This window comes from Quercus robur, chromosome 10 (genome assembly GCF_932294415.1).
Source record: "Quercus robur chromosome 10, dhQueRobu3.1, whole genome shotgun sequence".
Classification (NCBI taxonomy): domain Eukaryota; kingdom Viridiplantae; phylum Streptophyta; class Magnoliopsida; order Fagales; family Fagaceae; genus Quercus; species Quercus robur.
This window is the reverse complement of record NC_065543.1, coordinates 45,843,104-45,863,106: the sequence shown is the minus strand read 5'-3', so window position 1 is coordinate 45,863,106 and position 20,003 is coordinate 45,843,104. Positions and strand designations below refer to the sequence as shown.

The window sequence follows — 20,003 nt, the reverse complement described above, 5'->3', positions numbered from 1 at the left end:
AAACAATTTGCCAATCATGTCATTTTATATATATATATATATATATATATCTCAACTCCTTATTATCTTTTGTTTGGATAATTTGGAGAATTAGACAACCTGAGAAAAGTTAAGAGTAATGCTTGTTTCAGTCTAGTTACTCCCCAGCTTATCTTGTTTACCTGACTAGGGTACATTTTTTCAAAGTCTCGCTTTTTTTTCTTCCTCCCTTGCCCCCTTCTGTTTATGGGTGTAGCTGTACTTTTACGTACCTTATTTTTTAATCTATAAGCCAAGAAAATAAGCTACCCCAATTCCTTTATTATTATTATTATTATTTTATTACTATTGTTCTTATCATTATTATTGTTTTCCTTTATTTTTTGTGGTGGGAGAGAAGCCCTGGTTACTGGCTAATATGATTTCACTCCACAGGCGTGTATTGGCACAGCCAAAGCACCATCAACTCAAAAGCGCCTTAAGAGGGAGCATGCTTCTGCCCATTTAAAAGAGGCTCTCATGAAAGGAAAATGGCTATGGTAAGTTTTGAGACTGATTGGTATGAAGTTCTCTGCTGTTTAATATTTCATTGGACCTATTGTCTGCAGGTAGATATTAATCAAAGTTCTATTCATCTTCCAATGTCACTCATATTACTATGGATAATTAGTGATTAATATTTTTTTTGATAAGTAATAAAGATGTAAATTCAAAAATACTACCTCATGCAGAAAATCATAAGGCAGAGATAAAAATTACAGAAAAAGATGATAAAAAATAGAAAGAAAAGATACTAATTACAAAGAAGGGAGTTAAGGAACATAGGGAGAGAATCACTAGAGGTGAGTCCCCAAGCCCTAGACCAATCAAAAAGGGAGCCATTGAAAGAAGCCAATAACTGATCATCGGAACTTTCCATGTCCTCAAACGTCCTCCAATTTCGCTCCCTCCACAGACACCGCATTAAGCACAGCGGAGCTAAATTCCAAATGCTAGATGAATGCTTTTCAGGTCAATTCCACCAACCAAAGAGAGTATCTGCAACTGATCTTGGCATGACCCAAGAAATCCCAAAAGATCTAAACACCAAACTCCACAACCGGTAAGCCTTACCACAATGCAGTAGCAAAGGATCCACCATCTCTCCATTACAATGACACATAATGCACCAGTCAACAAAGTCCATCCCTCTACCCCTCAAATTGTCACCTGTAAGGATTTTATCCCATACAGCAGTCCACACAAAGAAAGAAACGCGCCGAGGGGCCTTAACCTTCCAAACACTTTTCCAAGGAAATATAATGGGCAAGGGTCCCCTTAACTTATTATAAAACGATTGGATATCAAAATCCCTATTCTTCGTCAACTTCCATCGCATATGATCTCCATTCTTTAGTGACTCTTTAGTGATTAATGTAGTAGTGATTCATGCGTACTTTATTGGATGTCATGATTTGCTATATGGAATAAATAATATTTGGATACAAATGGAAAATTTCTTCCTATCTATATGTTCTTCCCACTCTACAAATTTGTATTTAGTAAAATTTGGTATTGGAAACATGTTGACTTAAAATAATAGAAGATGGATGAAGCCAATGAGCTATAGCTTAATTGGCACTTCCTTTTCCCATAATAATGGGATGGAGGGTGAGGTTGTGGGTTCAAGAGTGAGACCCACTAAGTGCATGTGTCACCTTTAAAAAAATGAAGAAGATGATGAATTCCGCCATCAAGTAATTTCTTTTTATTTTAGGTGAATAGTAATGTGTCTTAACTTTCACTTTGATCATTTTGTTTTGGAGAAGAAAGGTTGACATCATGATCATGAGATTACAGTGCTCTGTAAGGGTTGGCTTTGAAGAGGAATTGTCTGTTGTCTTATAAAAAGATCTACACATGAGGAATGTTTGGAGAAAAGAGTTTCCATAAATTTTTAGTCTTTTGAATAAAGTGGAGAAGTGCTTTTAGAGTTTGAAGAAGGATTTGCAAATAAAATCATCATTGTCCTCCATTTATTCATAACAAAAATGTTATGTATGTCAGTTAATTGAGTGGCATGTTCCCATGCACAATTATGATTAGACCTTTTGAATATCAGTTTATGAAATTGAGCATTCATGCATGCTTTTTATTATTTTTTATTTTTATAGACAATTGATGCTTGTCAATAATTGGCTTGGATTTTCTTGTTCTTTGACATACTAGATTCAGTGTAACAGAGTTACAAAATCAAATCTTTATATACATGGCCCATGTCCCATATACCTGCCGTTATCTTCTTTTTTTTTTAGAGGATAATTCAGTGAAAATTTTATCATCACAAGAGCAGAGAAATACAAAGGTAGAAAGACCCCTTAGGGAACTCAAAGAACCTGATCCAGATCAAACTACAATAATACAGAGCACAAAGCCACGTAATCTATATTACCCACCAGCGATTTGGCATTGCATGGATCATACCTAGAGGGATTCCAGACTTGCTCTTTGTCTGGTGGAATTGGTTGGGGAAGCATTCACATAACATTTGGAATTTAGTCCCACTGTGTTTATTTTGGTGTCTTTGGAAGGAGCGGAATCAGCGAACTTTTGAGGATTTGGATAATTTTGGAGATCAAATGCTTGCTTCTTTTAGTGTAACTCTTTTCGATTGGTCTAGGGCTTGGGAACTCACGTCTAGTGATTCTCTCCCTTCTTTTCTTAGCTCTCTTCTCTTTTGTAATTAATTTGTTGTTTGGTTTCTTTCAGCTTGTTTGTTCTTTTTTTCTTTTTTGTATTTCTTGGTGTGTTTTGTGCGTTTTATGCATTGAGAAGCCTTTTCGTATATATATCATTCTTACTTATAAAAAAAAAAAAAATTACCCACCAGCTCACAGGAAAGGAAGCACCCAATCAAAACAGAGTTTACACTACTAAAAACCAAAAAACACATCAGGTCTGCTAGTGAGGTAGACACTCCCTTTGGTTATGATGATTAGCTATTACACAATAAAAGCCCCAATTGGAGGCAAGAATGCTACTATTAGAGGCTTGAATATGGAGCTTAGCCTCCATTCTTCCTCTGACATCCCTTTCAATGCTTTTGATCAGCTGGTCTTCTGTTTTAATGCTCCCTCCATGATTTGCAGAGTTACTATAGTTTTTAATTCTTTACTACAACATGTAGATATTAGTACTACTTTGAAATATATGAAACAAAATTCCCTAAATAAATGGCTGCGTATTTGAATGGTAAAATATTGTTACACACTTTTTAGTGTACATTTTGCACAAACAATGTCCATAATTTCACACATGTTGTCCACATTTTTTAAGCATGTCCATACTTGACATTTGACACATGAAACAGGTGATGTAATGCGGACAATGTACACTAATCAGTTTGCAATAATTAATGCCCTATACGAAAAGACCAAGTTTAAAACTAGTTTTTGGTTGGAATATGTATGTGAAAAAGCCTAAATTTAAAAACTTGTTTTCACTTATAAAAAAAAAAAAAAAAAAAAAAAAACTTGTTTTGAAAGAACTAACTCTAAAACTATCTTTTTTATGGAAATATGTTTGCTCCAATTTAAATGAAAATGGGTAAAATTTATAACTGGTTATATAGTTCCTAATTAGTAGGATTCTAATCTATGGCATCTCAAACACGTTCTTAAAGTGTTTTTTCTTTCCCCATCCCAGCCCTTAAGTATATATAATTTTTAAAGAAGACATGTATGTGTATAAGATCTAAAGATTACCACAAATAAGAAACAAAAGCAGATTCTGTCATCTACCACAAGTTCTTCAATAACAAAATATAAAGAAATTATTTGAAAGCCTGAAGAACAAGTAATTTTACCTTCAATCTGACACAAATTTTTGCATTAGAAGCTTTGTTGTTTGTTTTCTTTGCGAATAAAGCAAGATGTATGCATCGGCATTTGTTTGATAGGTATGTAAAGCAGCCTTCAGCTTTTACTTAATCAAAAGCATTATGAAATGAATCGATATGACTATAACTATGACAAAGAAATCCTTCCTTATAAGTTTATGTTAAGTTACTGATTGTTAAAAAAACTTAAGTTGTTTATATTAAGTTTCTGATTGTCCAAAAAAATTAAGTTGTTAGGAAATGGTGCATTTAATCATTTAGTCTAACACTCTACCTTCATGTGTGGGCCTAAATTGCCCTTATTAGGTGGGGCCCTACATGTGATTTTATTTTATTTTATATTTTTAATGGGAGGTAAGATGGAGACAAGATTTGAACGTAGGACCTTTTGCTTTGATACGATGTTAAGTTATTGATTGTCCCAAAAACTTAAGTTGTTAGGAAATAGGGAATTTACTCATTTAATCTAATATATTAAAATACCTAGGTTGTTAAGAACTTGTATTCTCTATAACCATGTAAAATTGAAATCCTATGTTGTAAATTTTGCAAGTATCTTTGATGTTCATAATTACTTTCTATTAATTAACGTGACATCTTGTGATTTTATATTTGGGTGGTTGTGGATGATTGGCATGAACTAAGTTTCACTGATGTACTTGGGTTGGACAAATATGATATATGTTGCTTGGATCTATTCTTTTTTTTTTTTTTTTGGATAGATAATCAGAAAACTATTATTAATGAGAAAATAAGGAAAAGTACAAGTTGTTCATGATGATGAGCAACAAGAAATAATAGAAAAAACAGCACAGCAAAACAAGAAATTAGGAAACTAAGCTAAGGGAAGACATAAACTCAGAGAGAGAAGAAGAATCAGTAAAACCCCAACAACGTAAAACCCCAACAACGAGACCACTTTAAAAGGCTACGTTGGCATAAAACCTTTAACTCATCCAACGTCTTCTCATTATCCTCAAAGGAACGACGGTTTCGTTCCAACCACATAATCCACATTAAGCACCTTGGAACCAAATTCCAAATGTCCGAATTATGTTTCCCAAGCCACTGATGCCAACAAGATAACAAACCCGCCACTGAACTTGGCATAACCCAATGAATACCAAAGGCCTGAAGCATAAAAGTCCATAGGGAATGAGTAACAGGACAATGAAGAAGAAGGTGGTCAACCTACTCCCCATCACAACAACACACACAACACCAAGTAGCCAACGGGCGACCCCTAAGCATTAAATTATCCAAAGTGAGGATCCGACCATGAGCAGCTGTCCACAAAAAAAACGCCACTCGCCTAGAAATCTTTGGTTTCCAAACACCCTTCCAAGGAAACAAAGACTTCGAAGCACCTCGAATCACAAGGTAATAAGACCGGGTGTCAAACTTACCATCACCTTTTAACCACCAACAAAGAGTATCACTCCTATCCCCCCGAGGAATACGAGTTTGGATAAGCTGGAATAGGGAATAAGATGTAGCTAGCTCCCAATCTTCAAAAGCTCTATAAAACCTTAAATCCTATACTCTAACAATACCCCCTTCTGGAATCCACAAAACCTCAAAGATACAAGCCTCCTTGACCACTGAGCACACGTAGAGCTCAGGATAGAGATCTTTTAGAGTATTATCACCAATCCACCTATCATGCCAAAAGCGGATACGAGTGCCTTCACCCACTACAAAAGACAGATGCTTAGAGAAGCTCTCCCACCCTCCATTAATGCTTCTCCATAGGCCACACCCATGTGTCCTCCTGCACACTTTAGTACACCACCCCCCTTGACCCTCACCATATTTTGTAACTCTACATTGAAGGATATGCTTGTATCATCGACAAAGTTCTTTAGGACATTTTTTGATATGGTTCTGCATGCATTTATTGGTTTATGTGCAGATGTATGTGCTCATTAACATTTTTTTCCTCTCTTTTTATACGCTTCTGGATATTAATGTGAAAGGGATGTACTACAGGAATGCTGCATTCTGTTATCTTACTCACAACTACAACAACCGCATTAGTAAGGATCTTTTGGTCTACTGGTTCAAGGGCATATGTTCAAACTTTGAAAGGTTATTCTATGCATATTATAGATAGCGTTGATTGTGATTTGCTCTAGTTTTTATTAGATTTATTGTCTCTATTATGTTTCTCTTTTCACAGGTTTAATGTTATTGCTCTTGAAAAAAATACTGCTTATAGCGTTGAAATATGAACAGCGAAATGCTAGGGTCTTCTCTGTTTCTAATTGTTACCACTTCCATTTTCTTGTTCTTCCGAATTATTGTCACATATAATACTCTGGAAATGTGTAATTTTCTGGTTACTAATAATCAAATCTTGAGTTTATATGCCTCTTTTTTTTTTTTTTTTTTCAGTTTTCTTTTTATTTGTCCTTGATTATTGTTTTTCAAACTCATGCACAAACTCCTTAATTTCATGATCTTTAATGGATGAAAATCTACACTAATTTGAGTGGCACGTGCCCATGCATGCACAGTTCTAATAAAACCTGTCAAGTATCTATGTGTGAAATTGCATCTGTGCAGGCTTGTTTACATAATTTATGCTTGACAATAAATTGGTTAGGATTTTTTTTTTGTTCTGACATACTAGATTTAGTGTAAAACAGTTACAAATCCGCATTTTATGCATTCCCAAACACAAAGCCCTACTTGTTATCATGAATAAGAATTTGAGCTGTTTTAGTTCTGTTCTTTATTGGACTGACACGTGGGAATATATTGCAGAATTTTGAATGATGCAAACATGGGACATGATTATGATGGTTTGCTGTGGACTCTACGGTACATGCCCTAATTAAGTGTAACCATACATTACTTTTTATTTAAAATTTTGTTTCTTCAGCACTTGTTAGTAATACTGTGGGGATTGCGTGCTTTAGGTTTCAATATTAAAAATTGTTAGTTCACCCCCGTTTTAATGTTCATATGTCTGCATCAGTGCTCATTGTTGGTTTGGCTTAGCATGCATAGATATGGCTTATCCCCTTCTTCCTTTAGAGCTCATATGTATATTTACTTGCATTAAAAGGAGTTTGCAGGAACTCTCTTCTGTACTGCTGCTTCCAGATTCAAAGGGGGAGATATCATCTATATCATCTTCTACTTTGAGTGAGGTATCTAATTTTTTTTTCTCCAGCCTCTTTCTTGAATGTATCTTTAATAGACAGCACCTGAAGTCAGCAGACTTTATCACTTTCAGTTATTTTTTTAATAATCAAAATGGTTAGGGTTTTTAAGTACTGTTAATTTAGAGGTGGTGGGAAATTGTCAGTCTGGAGAATCAGGAAAAGAAATTAGGGTGGGATTGTTGGTTCATTTTTTTGTGGGGTTTGTCACAATTTTGAATCGTTAAATGGTGAATAATTGCAGCAATTAGGAATAGTTGAAGAAGAAATCCAATTCCCTAACCTCTAGATTGAATGACACTTCTAGCCCGCATAGATGGGATGGTGGGTAAGGTCATGGATTCAATAGTTACCTGATTTTTCCTTTGGGCTAGGTCTATCTTTTTATGTTCTCTGGGCATTGTAGAGTTCTATAAATTTCTTGAAGGGATCCTCTTGTGCACTTTTGTGTAGTTGAGTTCCTCTTTTTTTGCAAGAAATGTTTTTATGTATCACAAAATTATAAATGCTATTAATGAACATATATGTCTTCTGTATTGCTCTGATTAATATTGTTATCATCATATTGAACTAAAAACTGACTTTTTTTTGGGAGAAAATTTTGCAGTTTGACTGTAGTTGGCAAGTAATATGGAGTTGTCTCATGCATGGATTACCAATGTTCAGCTCAGTAACTGCAGTTGTAAGTTTTGTTTATGGAATCTTCTTTCGTATTGTCAATATAGCTTTTGTAAGTTCAGTTTGTACAATCATCTTTGGTAGTTTCAATCTTCTTTGGTAGTCTCAGTATAAGCTATTGAGGGTTTGAGTTCTTGTATAGTTCTTCAACTTATTTTTCTTTGAGCACCTTAAATTTTCACTCAACTTAACTCTTTTTTTATTTGTTTGTTTGTTTTTTATTTTTATTTTTTTGTGTACTTTTATTTTATAAGTAAGTTATGCCTTACTGAATTATAGTTATGATGATAGACAACCTTTCTTTGGTTTGTTGACAGTAAGAAATAAATAGCCTAAAAGATCTAATTGTTGGGAAATTTACTAACATAGCCTGCAGGTTTTTTCTAATTGTTTGTTCGAGTGCCACTTTAATGTACATTTTAATTTCCATGCAGGTTGATGCTGCTTTGGTGCTCCTTGGAAACATAATTTCATATGTGAGTGTCAGAACGTGTATCCTCTTAGACTGTGTTCTCACACTTTATTTGCATTATTCTTTTTTCTAAGCAATTAGGCGATGCCTTCTATAATAGTCCATTTACACCAATGTACATACTTTTGTTCTGAAAGTGTTTTATGTCACCTATTCTTCTTTCCAGGATTTAATAAACACATATATCATACCTCAAGACATATGGGATCTTAGGTTATTTAAAAGAATGCCATCAGTGTAAGTGCATTTTACTTTGATTACATGTTAGTGGAAACAAATTCCTTTTGATTCTCCATGCTTGCTTCATTATAGTCTTTTAAATAGAGGAACTGAGGAGAAAATATTTGCATTGCTCAGTACGTTTGTATGTTTTGTCAATTTTAGTTGGCTGTTTGATTTATGTGATATGTGCAGTAAAGACATTTTTGCTAGGTACAAATGTGCATGTAAGCACTCGTAAATTGTTGGTTTTCCATTAAGTGGCAGTCACCATATTATGTTTTATTCTTGTGCAAGATAGAATTTGTTAGCATGATGCACTCATTTTAAAGGTGGAGGGTTGAAATTTCCACCCAGGATGTGTTTACAGCTTATACAATGGCACTGCCATATCAACAGTTAACTAATCAACCTTTTAATTTTTGTGGTTACATTCTAGAATTATTGTATTGGACCTTTGTTAACATTGTGACATATTTTGTCACTTGTAGCCTTTTGTTATTTCTCAAACTCTTATCTCTTGAGGAAATTTTGTGTCGGGAATAGAGTGAAAATTCTGAGCCATCCCAGGGAGGGCAGACGACAGAACTAGTTGGTGACTTGGTGATTGACTTTTGGATTGATAAGTTTCCCAAATTGCATCTGATTGTCCATCTTTGTTAAAACCAAACTGTCATAGAATACCTAATAGTTCAAAACTTTTTCCTTCACACACTAGTTACTGGCAAGTGTTATTCTTCATTGATTTGGCGAATTTCCCATGTAGATATTAATGAGAAAACATAAATGCATGATTGTAGATGTTAGTGTATATTGTTTCTATGAGTATATAACCATGTTTAGCATCCCCCTTACAAGTCATGGAAAACGCAAAAGTCACATTTTGTCATCTAAAATGGAAAAATAGGGTTTTTTTTTTTGAGTAAATATCATTGAGATAAAGAGAAGGGTGGTACCCAAGTAGATGAGTTGTATACTGCGAGTGCAACACAAAAACATGAGAAAGCAAGAAACAAATCAATTTAAAGTATAGAGCTAGTGAAAACTCAGGCAATGCAGGCATTCTAGGAATCCCTTGACAGAAAAAAGCAAAAGACTGAAATCCAATCATATAATGCCTTCAGCAATAAATATTTCAATTTCGCTCCTCTCAATTCATGGCCCTCGAAAGACCTAGCGTTACACTCTCTCCAAAGAAGCTACATGAGACACAAAGGAGGTTCTTGCCAAATCCCTCCATTGCCTTGATGTCCTACACGCCCTTTCCAACATGCTAGCATATCGTGCATTGACTTTGGCATTTACCCTAGACACCAAAAATACATGATACTTTAGCCCCCTCTTTTCGTGTATACTTATGGAACTTAAAGTCTATCTGTTCTATTTATTATGTGGATTTAACTAATTATGTTTATAATTTTTTTTAGGTCTGTTTTGTACTTCATTTCATGTTACTTTTCAAGGAAAGGTTCTCAAGTAAGTGGCTTAAGCTGGCGTCTTTTGGATTTTTCTTGTCCATTATCTGGCTTATATTTGACTTATGTTTGTTGAGATGGATGATTTTGTCTTTATACATTAGATGAATATCATTTGCATTTTCTTTGGGAGGGGGGTTTTGGGCAGAAAGAAGAGGAACAGGGAGGAATATAGAGTATAGTGTTTGCCTCTTGTAGATTTTCGAGGAAGGAAAGGGAGGAATTTGGAAGGAGAAACCCACCCATTTTGGTTCCCTATCCTTTCTTCCCATAATCGAGCGATTTGGGACAGGTTGGAATGTCTTTTAATGAAACATGTGTTTCCAAAAATACAGCTAAACCAAAAAGAAAGAAAGGTGGGTGTAACTAGGCTTCAAAGAAAGCCCCTATCCTTTCCTCTACTTTATCTTCTACACATGTAAAAAGGATTGACAGACTCCTTTACTTTACATTAACTATCCCTCTAAAAATTCCCAAATAATTTATAGGCGAAACAAATGAACACGCAAAAGTTTAGTCATAGCTCTTGCTAGCCCGAACGGAATTAAGCATGTTACAAGTAGTATATAAGCTAGGGGAAAATTATTAATTTTTACCCTACACGCTTCCCTGTAATAACATGGTATTAGAAGCACAACACACCTCCCACCACCTACCATTGCCAACTCTGACATTCCACATCGCCAGTGATCACATCCTTTGTATTTTGTCTTCCTGGATCTCTTGATTGGGAGGAAGACTTTGGGTGGACATGAGTTTGGTGGACTCTACTATCTTGATGCTTGTGACTCCTCCTAGTTAGCAGCACTTGAATAATCTACTTCTCCTCTTCAACATCAATGTCACCACGATCTGCCTTCTCTTCAGTCTACTTCATATTATTCATCTCCTTCCTCTATGAGTGTCAGTCCTCCTCCGTGTCTTCCTTGATTGCCTCCATTGCCTCCTTCACCAGCATTGATAGTTCTTTGGCCACACCGCCTGAGAAGCCATTACAAGTGTTATGAGTAGTATATATGCTAGGAAAAATTATTTATAATGTTTAGAAACTTCATATAAATGAAATGTCTTGTCTTAGGGTAATTTAATTTTTACCCAATTCACTTCTTGAGAATAAACAAACACAAGGTACTTGTCAACTTAATGAAGCTGGGTTAGAGTTGTAGAACATTTAAGTTTCATGTGAGTTTGGGTTTGATTGACTTTTGTATGAGTTTGGATGTATTCTTGGATTGGCCACGCATCAGATCCTTCTTCAAGGAATCAAGAATGCAAATTTCTTTAATGCTTACATGGGTTGTTCTATGTAATGAGTTTCAGTTATGGGTTGTGTACCAACATGTGTACTTGTACGAATTCACTTTCTTCATTTTTGTGCAGGGTGACATTCGTGACATTTTAAATCTTAGGAAAAGTCTCCTTAGAGCAGTTTTGGGACATGCAAACTGGAAGGTCCGTTTGCTTATAGTATTATGAATATGACATGCTCTTTAGTTTTCTAGTTGTTCTCATTTGGTTTACAATATTTCTAATTTATTGAAGCATTGATGTTAATGTTGATGTTGATATCTGTTGTGGTACTTGTGAATGTGATCTTAAAGACTGGAGCTTCAAATATTTTAGTTTACCATGCATAAATTATCCTTATGTGTTAGAATTCTGAAGTTTTGTCTAAAAGATCTTGCGTCTAAGAAATTTGCATTATTTTTGTTAAACTTGACTTTTAGGTGGTAAGATTACTTTCATCCATTGTGCTTTGTAGTCTCCCTGTACTGGATATCCATGACTAAAAATATCTCGGTAAGCTCAATTTTCCATGGTCTGGTTTTAGGTGATGAAGGAAAGCATCATTTAGTTGATTGTGTTTTCTCATCCCTGAAACTTAAAAGGGCTTGAACCATTTGTAGTATTTGAGAAGTTGACTAGATGTACTCGCATTGCTGGCTTGTGCTCACCTTGATCACCGCAACTACTGTCATAATGTGGCCATGATAAAAGTACTTTGTCCATTATTACTCCTAGAAAACAAAAGAGGCAGGAATTTTCTTTTAGGAGGGTAAGAAATGTGTATAGACCCCTAGGAAAATGTATGGTTATGCCAAAATTATTTTAACTGAACCCTCAGCTTTATGAAACCTTAAATATTACTCCCTCCGTCTCACTTTGTTTGTCCTGTTTGAAAAGTCAAACTTTTTGAGGGAACATCATTTATTGTCTTGTCTACCTTTTAAAAATATATAAGTTTCCCAAACTACCCTTAAATAAATTTATCAAAAAATTGAATTATTAATAAAATAAGAGTATAATAGGAACATTAGTAAATTAATGACTTTTATTTTTAGAAACAGGACAATATTTTGGGACATCCCAAAATGGAATAGAGGACAAACAAAGTGGGATGGAGAGAGTATTAAAAAAAATATAATCTATACTTCAAAGAGCTAGAGATTGACATGTTCTTCTTTTGGAACTATTGTGATAGACTTAAAATTTAAATTTGCATATGGACCTTAGGTGTTTCATTTTGCTATTAGTTGAAGATGTTTTATATGATGCTTTATATTTCCTTTCTTCTATTTGATGTGTATTTTTCACTTTTGAAGCCTGCACACTTGAATCATTGATAAATTATGTTAGTACTTGGTAGGGATCTTATATTTGATTTGTTTTTGAATGTTGTGGTATTATGTATTAGTAACTGTTTTTTTTTAATTATGTAGGAGCCTTCTATATTAAATGATCGGGTGGTATTATTCTTGCCTGCAGCAGTGTATGCTCTATGTGCTGGTTGTGCTCCTTTTAAGCAATGCTACAATGGGTTTCCTCTGTCGTACTCTTTTGTAGATGATACTGAGGCCATACTAGAACAGGTTAAGGTTTGTGTTGACCTGTTCTGATTACCATCCAACTTTGGATCACATGCATGTTGGTTTTCTCTGAGAAACCCAAAATTTGATTATGCTTGTAGACAGAAGACTTTGAGCATGATAGTCTTCATGAAGTGTTTGAGTGCTCTGTTGAAGTTCTTGCGAGAATTGATCAGGACTGTGGCGTTGAGGTGCTGAAATATTGTGTTGAGAATCACTTCATCTCTTTGGATTTTATATGATAAATTTTGGATAAATCCCTCTCTTTTATTTTTTTCAGGTTTCCCCACTTCAAAGCCATCAGGGTGTACGGCTTCCCCGTCAGTTGAGAGATCAGCTGCTGCAGGAAATGGAGACTTATATTCTTGGATCTCTTGTGGACAAGGAAATTGAAAAGAGTCCTATTTCAGATATATTCTTTAGATGCGCGCTATTTTCAAACTTCATATATGGCTCATGTTTCACGAGGTTTGTGTCATCTTCTGATGCAGGACAGTAGCTTGAATGAGCTTTGATACCAATTCTGATATAGGATCTTTAGGCATTCTGCACTAAATTAGATTCTTGATGTAGGATCTTTAAGGCATTCAGCAATATCAACATTATGGTGTTGTACTTTGATATTTTGCGTCCATTGGCATCTGATGTTGGCCCCTTGTGTTTCTTCACTGTTATGTATGCTTACAGGCTTTGTTAATTTTTTCAGGAAAAGTGAAGAAGTTTCACCATTTCTCTCTGAAATGGGCAAGTGCTTGTTAGAGTTGCTAGATCATGCTCGTAGTGTCATTCAAGGAAACTACTCTAATTTTCGATCTCTCAGTTGCTTAGGCTCTGACTCCATTTTTGGTGGAACAAACACTCTGGTTGCGTCCTTACGAAGTTTCATTTGCTGTCCAATTTTCATGAAGTGGAGAGATCAAGATGATCTGGAAGTATTCCTCTATGGGTCGGTTATGCAATCCATGGAAAGGCTTTTACATGCACTGGTGAAACTATACGAAGAATATTCTGAATGTGTAAGGAACTTCCGTTCTGAGAATATCTTGCAGGACTTATCTGTATCTGATAACTCTGTACAAAATTCTTTTGCATCTGATGGTAATAAAAGTAGGATCATGGATATGGAGTTGGATGTGAATGAAGATTCCAGAGATGTGGATATTTTAACTGTCGGTGTGAAGATTGCCACAGGCATATCCTTTTCTTCAGAGAAGTGGAAGTTTAGCATTATATCAGTCATTTCGAGTTTTTTCTCAGTTTTACCTATTGTTACATGGGATATCCTTTTTGAACTCATGGGAAAAGAATCTGATCAGAAGGTATATTCCACATATATAAATTCATGTAAAATTTTTCTTAATTGATGTGTTAAAGGTTCTATTTTTTAATTCAGGTGTGTGAAAAGATCTTATACAATCTCTGTCAACATCCTTACTGGTCCTCTTCAACAAAAATTACAGACTTGGTAAGAGAATAACTTGATGCCGTTTGCATACATTTCATCTAACAATCAATTAAGATATAAATAATAATATGCTGTACTATTTTTGATCCTTTGCGTTATTTTGCAGGTGAATTTATTTAATGACATGATTGAAATGCAAGTGAGTCTTAAGCTCAACTGTGTTAATATACTTGCTGCTATGCATGGGTTACTTGCTTCTTTATTATCCGTGGTGACTGTCAGAAAGGATAAATATGCTGGCCCATCTTTGGGGGAGAAGGATTCTAAACAGGTATTTCAAATCTTCTTGTTGCCAATGAACCCTAGCTCAAATGCACTCCCTCCTCTCATAAGTGTGGGTGGAGGGTGAGGTCATGGGTTCAAAACCTGCTGGGTGTGTTTAACTTACTTACCAGTTAATAGGTATTAAATAAATATGTTGGGAGAGGAGAAAATTTTATTAAATGAGATATTTGAATTTGTTCTTGTTCTGACTTATCATGATGAATGTTGCTGGGTTGCCTTTGTTGTGTGATTGTAATTATGGTATTCATCTAAACTTCAATTGAGAAACTTCTTGATTTGCTTTGCAGAGATTGACACATCTTGGAGATCTGGTGAATAAAGTTGCTGACTTAGATCTTCTTGACTGGTTTGGTCGTGTTAAGCTGATTGATTGCACATGTGATTTTGTTTTACTTTGTCCGCAGATTGGTCAGGTGATTATCTTTTGACGCAATTATTGGTGTGAGTGCTGAGGGTGGTGGGGGTAGTGGGACATTTAAATTTACTCATGATGTCACCCAGAAGGATTTCCATAAATTTAGGTTGGAGGACCAAAAGAAAATTGTAGGTTATGGTAAACAATGTGCAGATTTGCTATGTGTTGAGTTTTCTATGATTTCAGTAAATGAGGCTCAAGATAACAAGATATTGGGCTAAAACGTGAAGCCCTATAAAGATTTTTAAAAAAAAATTATTATTATTATTATTATTTTTATTTTAATTGGGAAGGGGGGTAGAGGAGGTACCGTTTGAGCTATAACTCTTTGTCATGCTAAATGAAATTGCCCCCCTTCCCCCCCCACCCTAAAAAAAAAAGAATCTTTGCCACTAGGCGTATCCATGGGTTAGGTTCGTTCAAATTCCCCACCAACCTGCCACTCAGTTTGACTTGATTGGGTCTCAAAAACCCACTATTGATGCTGACTGATGGACTTAAAATTTCTATGATTGAGATCAGTTGAACCAGCTGCCTTTCTCATCGATGGTGGAGTGTGGCAGAGATCTCGCCAGATCCAATGAGATTTGGCAAATCTCAAGTGGCAAAGAGTGGCAGAGAGCTACGAATGGTGGCACTGCTACGGACGACTAAGAGTCAGACAGGTTGGTGAGAGTCAGATTTCTAGATGGGAAACCTATTGCCTGTCTGCCTGTCGTTGACTGACTCACAAGTTGGTTAGTCATTAATGTTTCTGTCTGCTCTCATGAGTAGGATTAATATTTATGAATCTGTCTTAAGTTGCAAGGACATAGCCTGAGGTATTTACCAGTGTGAGAAGGGTGGGATAGGTTCTTACAACACTTTTACTTTGAAGTAGGTATTGTTAGTTGGGTCTGTTTCTGGCACGACAATTGGTGTGGAGATCAGCCTTTGAGGGAGGCATTTACTGTTCATTAGCTAGAGAGGTGTCAATGGATTCTTTGTTGGTACGATGACATGGGGGGGGAAGGAGGAGCTGGGATATGAGATTTCATATGGACTTTAATGATTGGGAATTTAGTTTGTTAGCCCTAAGGTTGTAATTTTGGTGTTCAGGATATCTGAGGCCATTATGACTCTCTCTCTAATTGCATGCATTGTTTTTTGGAATTTCTTTCAATTCTTTGTTATATGTTTGCTGTGGTGTATCTGTTTACAGGCAATGATTGAAGGGTTGCTTATGTTGCTTCGAGATCCTGATTATCGAGTTAGATTTTTCCTTGCTAGACGAATTGGTGTGCTTTTCCAAACGTGGGATGGTCATGAAGAGCTATTCCAGGATATTTGGTGTGTTCCACCACAAAATTTACTATATGATGTTGACCTTTTTGTTTTTTTTTTTGTTTTTTTTGGGGGGGGGGGGGGTGTGCAATTTGCTTTAATGTGCCCTGTCGTGGTTATTCCTAATTTTTTTGAGGCCATCCTAGTGGTAGATATTGTTATTGAATTCTTTGGCAAGTGGATATTTTTGTCTTTAGGGAGAAGCAATACATGTTGCAAGGAGAATGTCAGCATTATTCTGACATTTTGGTGTACTGAAATTGTCTTCTGCAAGAATGTCTGTGAATCTGTGATGCTGATGTCTTTAGATTACCATAATCCATAAACGCAAATCAAATCAGATTTTCACCTGATCTCATTCCTGATAACAACTCTGTGTTAGTCTCTTAGTTTGAGCATAAATGCACATCATGATTATCACCAAAAGTACATTATGGATATTGTTACCTTCTCTAATCAGTCTGATCATCATTAGCTGTGATTTCTCTTTGGTGCCCATTTATTTGCTTTGTTGCAATGCCTTAATGCATGTACTCATTTATTGAGTTGCTGCCTAAATTTTGTACCTCTTTTATATTTCTGTTTGCTAGATTGAATCATAACTACTAACTTCACTTATTCTTCTCCGTTTGGTTGAAACCATTACTGTTATTAAGGATTTTCAGGATTTTTAAATATTAGAAAGGCCATCAGTAAACCAGGTCACTGTTGAAAGCTATTGATTTTAATTGTTAAATAATAATATTGGATAGTCATATTCAACTATTACTTTCACCATTTTCCTAAGAATTTCTCTTTGAATAAGTTGATGGTCATTTTGCAGAAATACCAGTTTTAATATTAAGTGGAAAACCTATGGGTTCAAGATCCATTGGGTATGTGTGTAATTTACTAGTTAAAAAAATTTAGAATTTATGTAGAAGAAAGACATAGTTGACCTATGACTTAAAATGCACTTGGAAATATTAAATTATGAAGGGTTTCATGGGGCCGCAAATAGGAATTAAGGATGGAGGATTTAGTTTTGCAGCATGTATTTGAGGGAATTAGGGTTGTTGGGGTTAGGGATTTGTGGTTGGCAATGCTGGAAAAATAGGTTGATTGTGATTCAATTAGGGAGTAACAAGCTGGGTATATTTTGGAGCTCAACAGTTGAAAAAGGTGTGAAAAAGGAAGAAAAGCAGATCTGGTTGGTTGTTAGCAATAACTCAGTAATGCAGATATAGGTTTGTGGATTATACAAGGGTTTTTATCCTATTCTTTTTAGGGTTCTCAGGGTGTGGAATTATGATCTAGTTGCAAGACTTCAGGTTAATGGAAATTAAAGAGAAAGGAATAAAAAAGAAGAAGATAAATCTAGACATTGCATATATATTTTTTTGATAGGTGACATTGCACCTAGTTTTTCCAGGCGTTACACCTTTGGTCCTTGACATTGCTTAGGGAAGGATTGCATCAAACAAACCTCTACACCATTATAGCTGTAAATTTATCTTTTTTTAACCATTAAAAACCACAAAGAAAAAAAAAAGCCCAATAAAATAACTAAACCCAAAGTAAAACGACCCAATGGTCTGAAACTACAAGCCGTTCTGGAAAACCTTAAAGCTCCAAAAGACCCTTGAATACTAAAAGAAAATACCACAAAAATATAACAAGACCAACCTTTTGCCACCTGCATCACTAGAGACTCGAAGTGCTGAACCATAAGAGAAGTAACAGAATCAAATAGAATTTTGCACTGTTAAAGCCCTATTCTTGTTATGGTCAATATTTTATTGTCATGTGGTTGCAGCCGTATATATTACCGTCACTAGATTCTTCTATGAATGTGAATGTTATTTTGGTTAACAGAGATTGATATTTAGATTTTGAAAAAGTGATTCTCAATACTAATGTCTATTAATATTCTCTTCTAGTTCGAACTTTGGTGTTACATTGGTGGTTTCCTCAAAAGAAAAACTTGTTACAGCGAGGGAGGTCCTAGCTGCTGGTCCTCAGCCTCAACCCACGCTGGAAACTGTTATTATTACTCTAATGCACATTGCTTTTTATAGTGAGAAAGTAGAGCTGGAGGTATACATAGTGCCTTTTCATTCATTTATTTATTCAGAGCATTTTTTTATGTGAGGCAAAGGACAATGAGGTAAATACAAAGAAAAATCAAAGACGCAGTAATTAGAATATGAACCAACCCTTCCCCCCCCCCCCCCCCCCCCCCAAATTTTTTTTTTCCCAATTATGCAAAATGAAAAATTAATATGCATATGCATATTTATTCATTACATATCTGAATTTACCAATAAAAAAAAAAGAATATGAAATGGTGGTGAAGATGTCCATTCTTGTAATGCCTAGCTTCATCAATAATGAAGGTTACCAGATCTCCACCTAAGATTTAGTGCAATCAAAGTGGATGGATACCAGGTAATTTCTCATGATGGATGAGCATGAATTGAATTCTGAACAAGGCCAATTTGTTATTGTTAAACAATTCACCATTGGTAAAGTGGTCAATCTCCAAAAAGCATCTTACAACCTGAATCTTCAATGCCTTTTTGCCTTTATACACGAAATCTTTGTTTATTGGCATCTCTCATCTTGATGTTGAGGCAAAGAAGACAACATCAAGAGTTGATTGATTTGTTCCCCTTAACAAGAGTTAGATAATAAGTTTCATCACAGCTATTGGAGGGTACTCAATTTGCTGGTAGAAGATTGGATTATTTCTTAATGCATGTTCATATATACATACTTTGCATATAAGTAGTCTTTTTCTTACTGATCTGTTTCTTTTCCATGGTGTGGCGTATAAAAAATGCCTAGGATGTTAAAACTTGCTACAATCCTGTTACTGGAATTTCAAATTCATGCGTATATATCAACTCATTATGTTTATTCGCGATTCTTGATGGTTCATCCAGGCTGTATTTATGATGTGTGCAGTTGCTGCTATTGATCCTTGTCAGAGGTATAAAATCCATCCTATTTCTATGGTTTGCATTATCAATTAGTAATGGTTAGTTTCTTATTATTTGCAGCCTTTTTATTTTTTATTTTTTTTCAGGGAATTGGTCAACGCAGTACTTCATAATCTATCCAGACAGCTTAAGTACACATCTATGCTGAAGGTAATGAATATAATTTTCTTCTTTTGGTAGTGTCTAAAATTTCATGAAACTAATTGAACTATTTACTTTTTAAAGGATCTGTGAGAACATTCATCTTAATGGACTTAAATTTCCTGAAAGTTGAAGTACTTCTCTGATATTCTTGAATTTCCTGTGTTCTTTGGCAGTATTTGGAGGAACTAATGGGATCAATTCTCTTTTGCTGGGTTGCTTGTGGTGTAAGCTTAGTTGCACTTGTGGAGGTAATGTTTGTCTTAGTGTGTGTGAACAACCCTCATTGATAATATAGTTTTCTCCAACATAGGTAGGGAAACTGCTATCATATTTGGCATAGGTTGCATGTCAGTTAACTTGAGGACAGAGTTTGTAGAGATAGGGAGACGAAATTTAAAGTCTTACATCAAAAAAATTAAATTATAAGTTTGTACTAGCTTTTTGATTTTTTTTGTAAGATTGTCCTTTTACGACTTTCCCCTTTTGTCTTCTTAGACCAGACAAAGGGAAGAACATCTAGAATTGATGTTTTTCTTACTTACAACCTAACATGTTGGAAAAGGAGTTGACATAAACACTATGCTCACAAAATTACTAGGGGCCGATATGTGTCTACGGTTTAATGTATTGATTTAGGAATCAGACAAGGATGGCAT

General features: G+C 35.2%; 1 protein-coding gene across 3 annotated transcripts in view; it reads left to right on the top strand.

The window, feature by feature from the left end:
* The window catches only part of LOC126703666 (serine/threonine-protein kinase ATM), a 58,457-nt gene that overhangs the window by 4,800 nt on the left and 33,654 nt on the right, over nucleotides 1-20,003 (top strand). For 2 of the 3 annotated variants that reach the window (XM_050402709.1, XM_050402711.1), the window contains exons 9-29: nucleotides 415-518; nucleotides 5,846-5,944; nucleotides 6,623-6,679; nucleotides 6,927-7,011; nucleotides 7,631-7,705; nucleotides 8,136-8,177; nucleotides 8,340-8,410; nucleotides 9,820-9,868; nucleotides 11,248-11,319; nucleotides 12,588-12,743; nucleotides 12,836-12,925; nucleotides 13,015-13,202; nucleotides 13,441-14,053; nucleotides 14,128-14,199; nucleotides 14,306-14,470; nucleotides 14,772-14,897; nucleotides 16,101-16,228; nucleotides 18,142-18,298; nucleotides 19,147-19,193; nucleotides 19,290-19,353; nucleotides 19,521-19,595. In XM_050402709.1, coding sequence (XP_050258666.1) covers nucleotides 415-518; nucleotides 5,846-5,944; nucleotides 6,623-6,679; nucleotides 6,927-7,011; nucleotides 7,631-7,705; nucleotides 8,136-8,177; nucleotides 8,340-8,410; nucleotides 9,820-9,868; nucleotides 11,248-11,319; nucleotides 12,588-12,743; nucleotides 12,836-12,925; nucleotides 13,015-13,202; nucleotides 13,441-14,053; nucleotides 14,128-14,199; nucleotides 14,306-14,470; nucleotides 14,772-14,897; nucleotides 16,101-16,228; nucleotides 18,142-18,298; nucleotides 19,147-19,193; nucleotides 19,290-19,353; nucleotides 19,521-19,595 — 2,535 coding nt within the window. The remainder of the gene's footprint in view (nucleotides 1-414; nucleotides 519-5,845; nucleotides 5,945-6,622; nucleotides 6,680-6,926; nucleotides 7,012-7,630; nucleotides 7,706-8,135; nucleotides 8,178-8,339; nucleotides 8,411-9,819; nucleotides 9,869-11,247; nucleotides 11,320-12,587; nucleotides 12,744-12,835; nucleotides 12,926-13,014; nucleotides 13,203-13,440; nucleotides 14,054-14,127; nucleotides 14,200-14,305; nucleotides 14,471-14,771; nucleotides 14,898-16,100; nucleotides 16,229-18,141; nucleotides 18,299-19,146; nucleotides 19,194-19,289; nucleotides 19,354-19,520; nucleotides 19,596-20,003) is intronic. The other variant, XM_050402710.1, reaches the window with a different exon arrangement.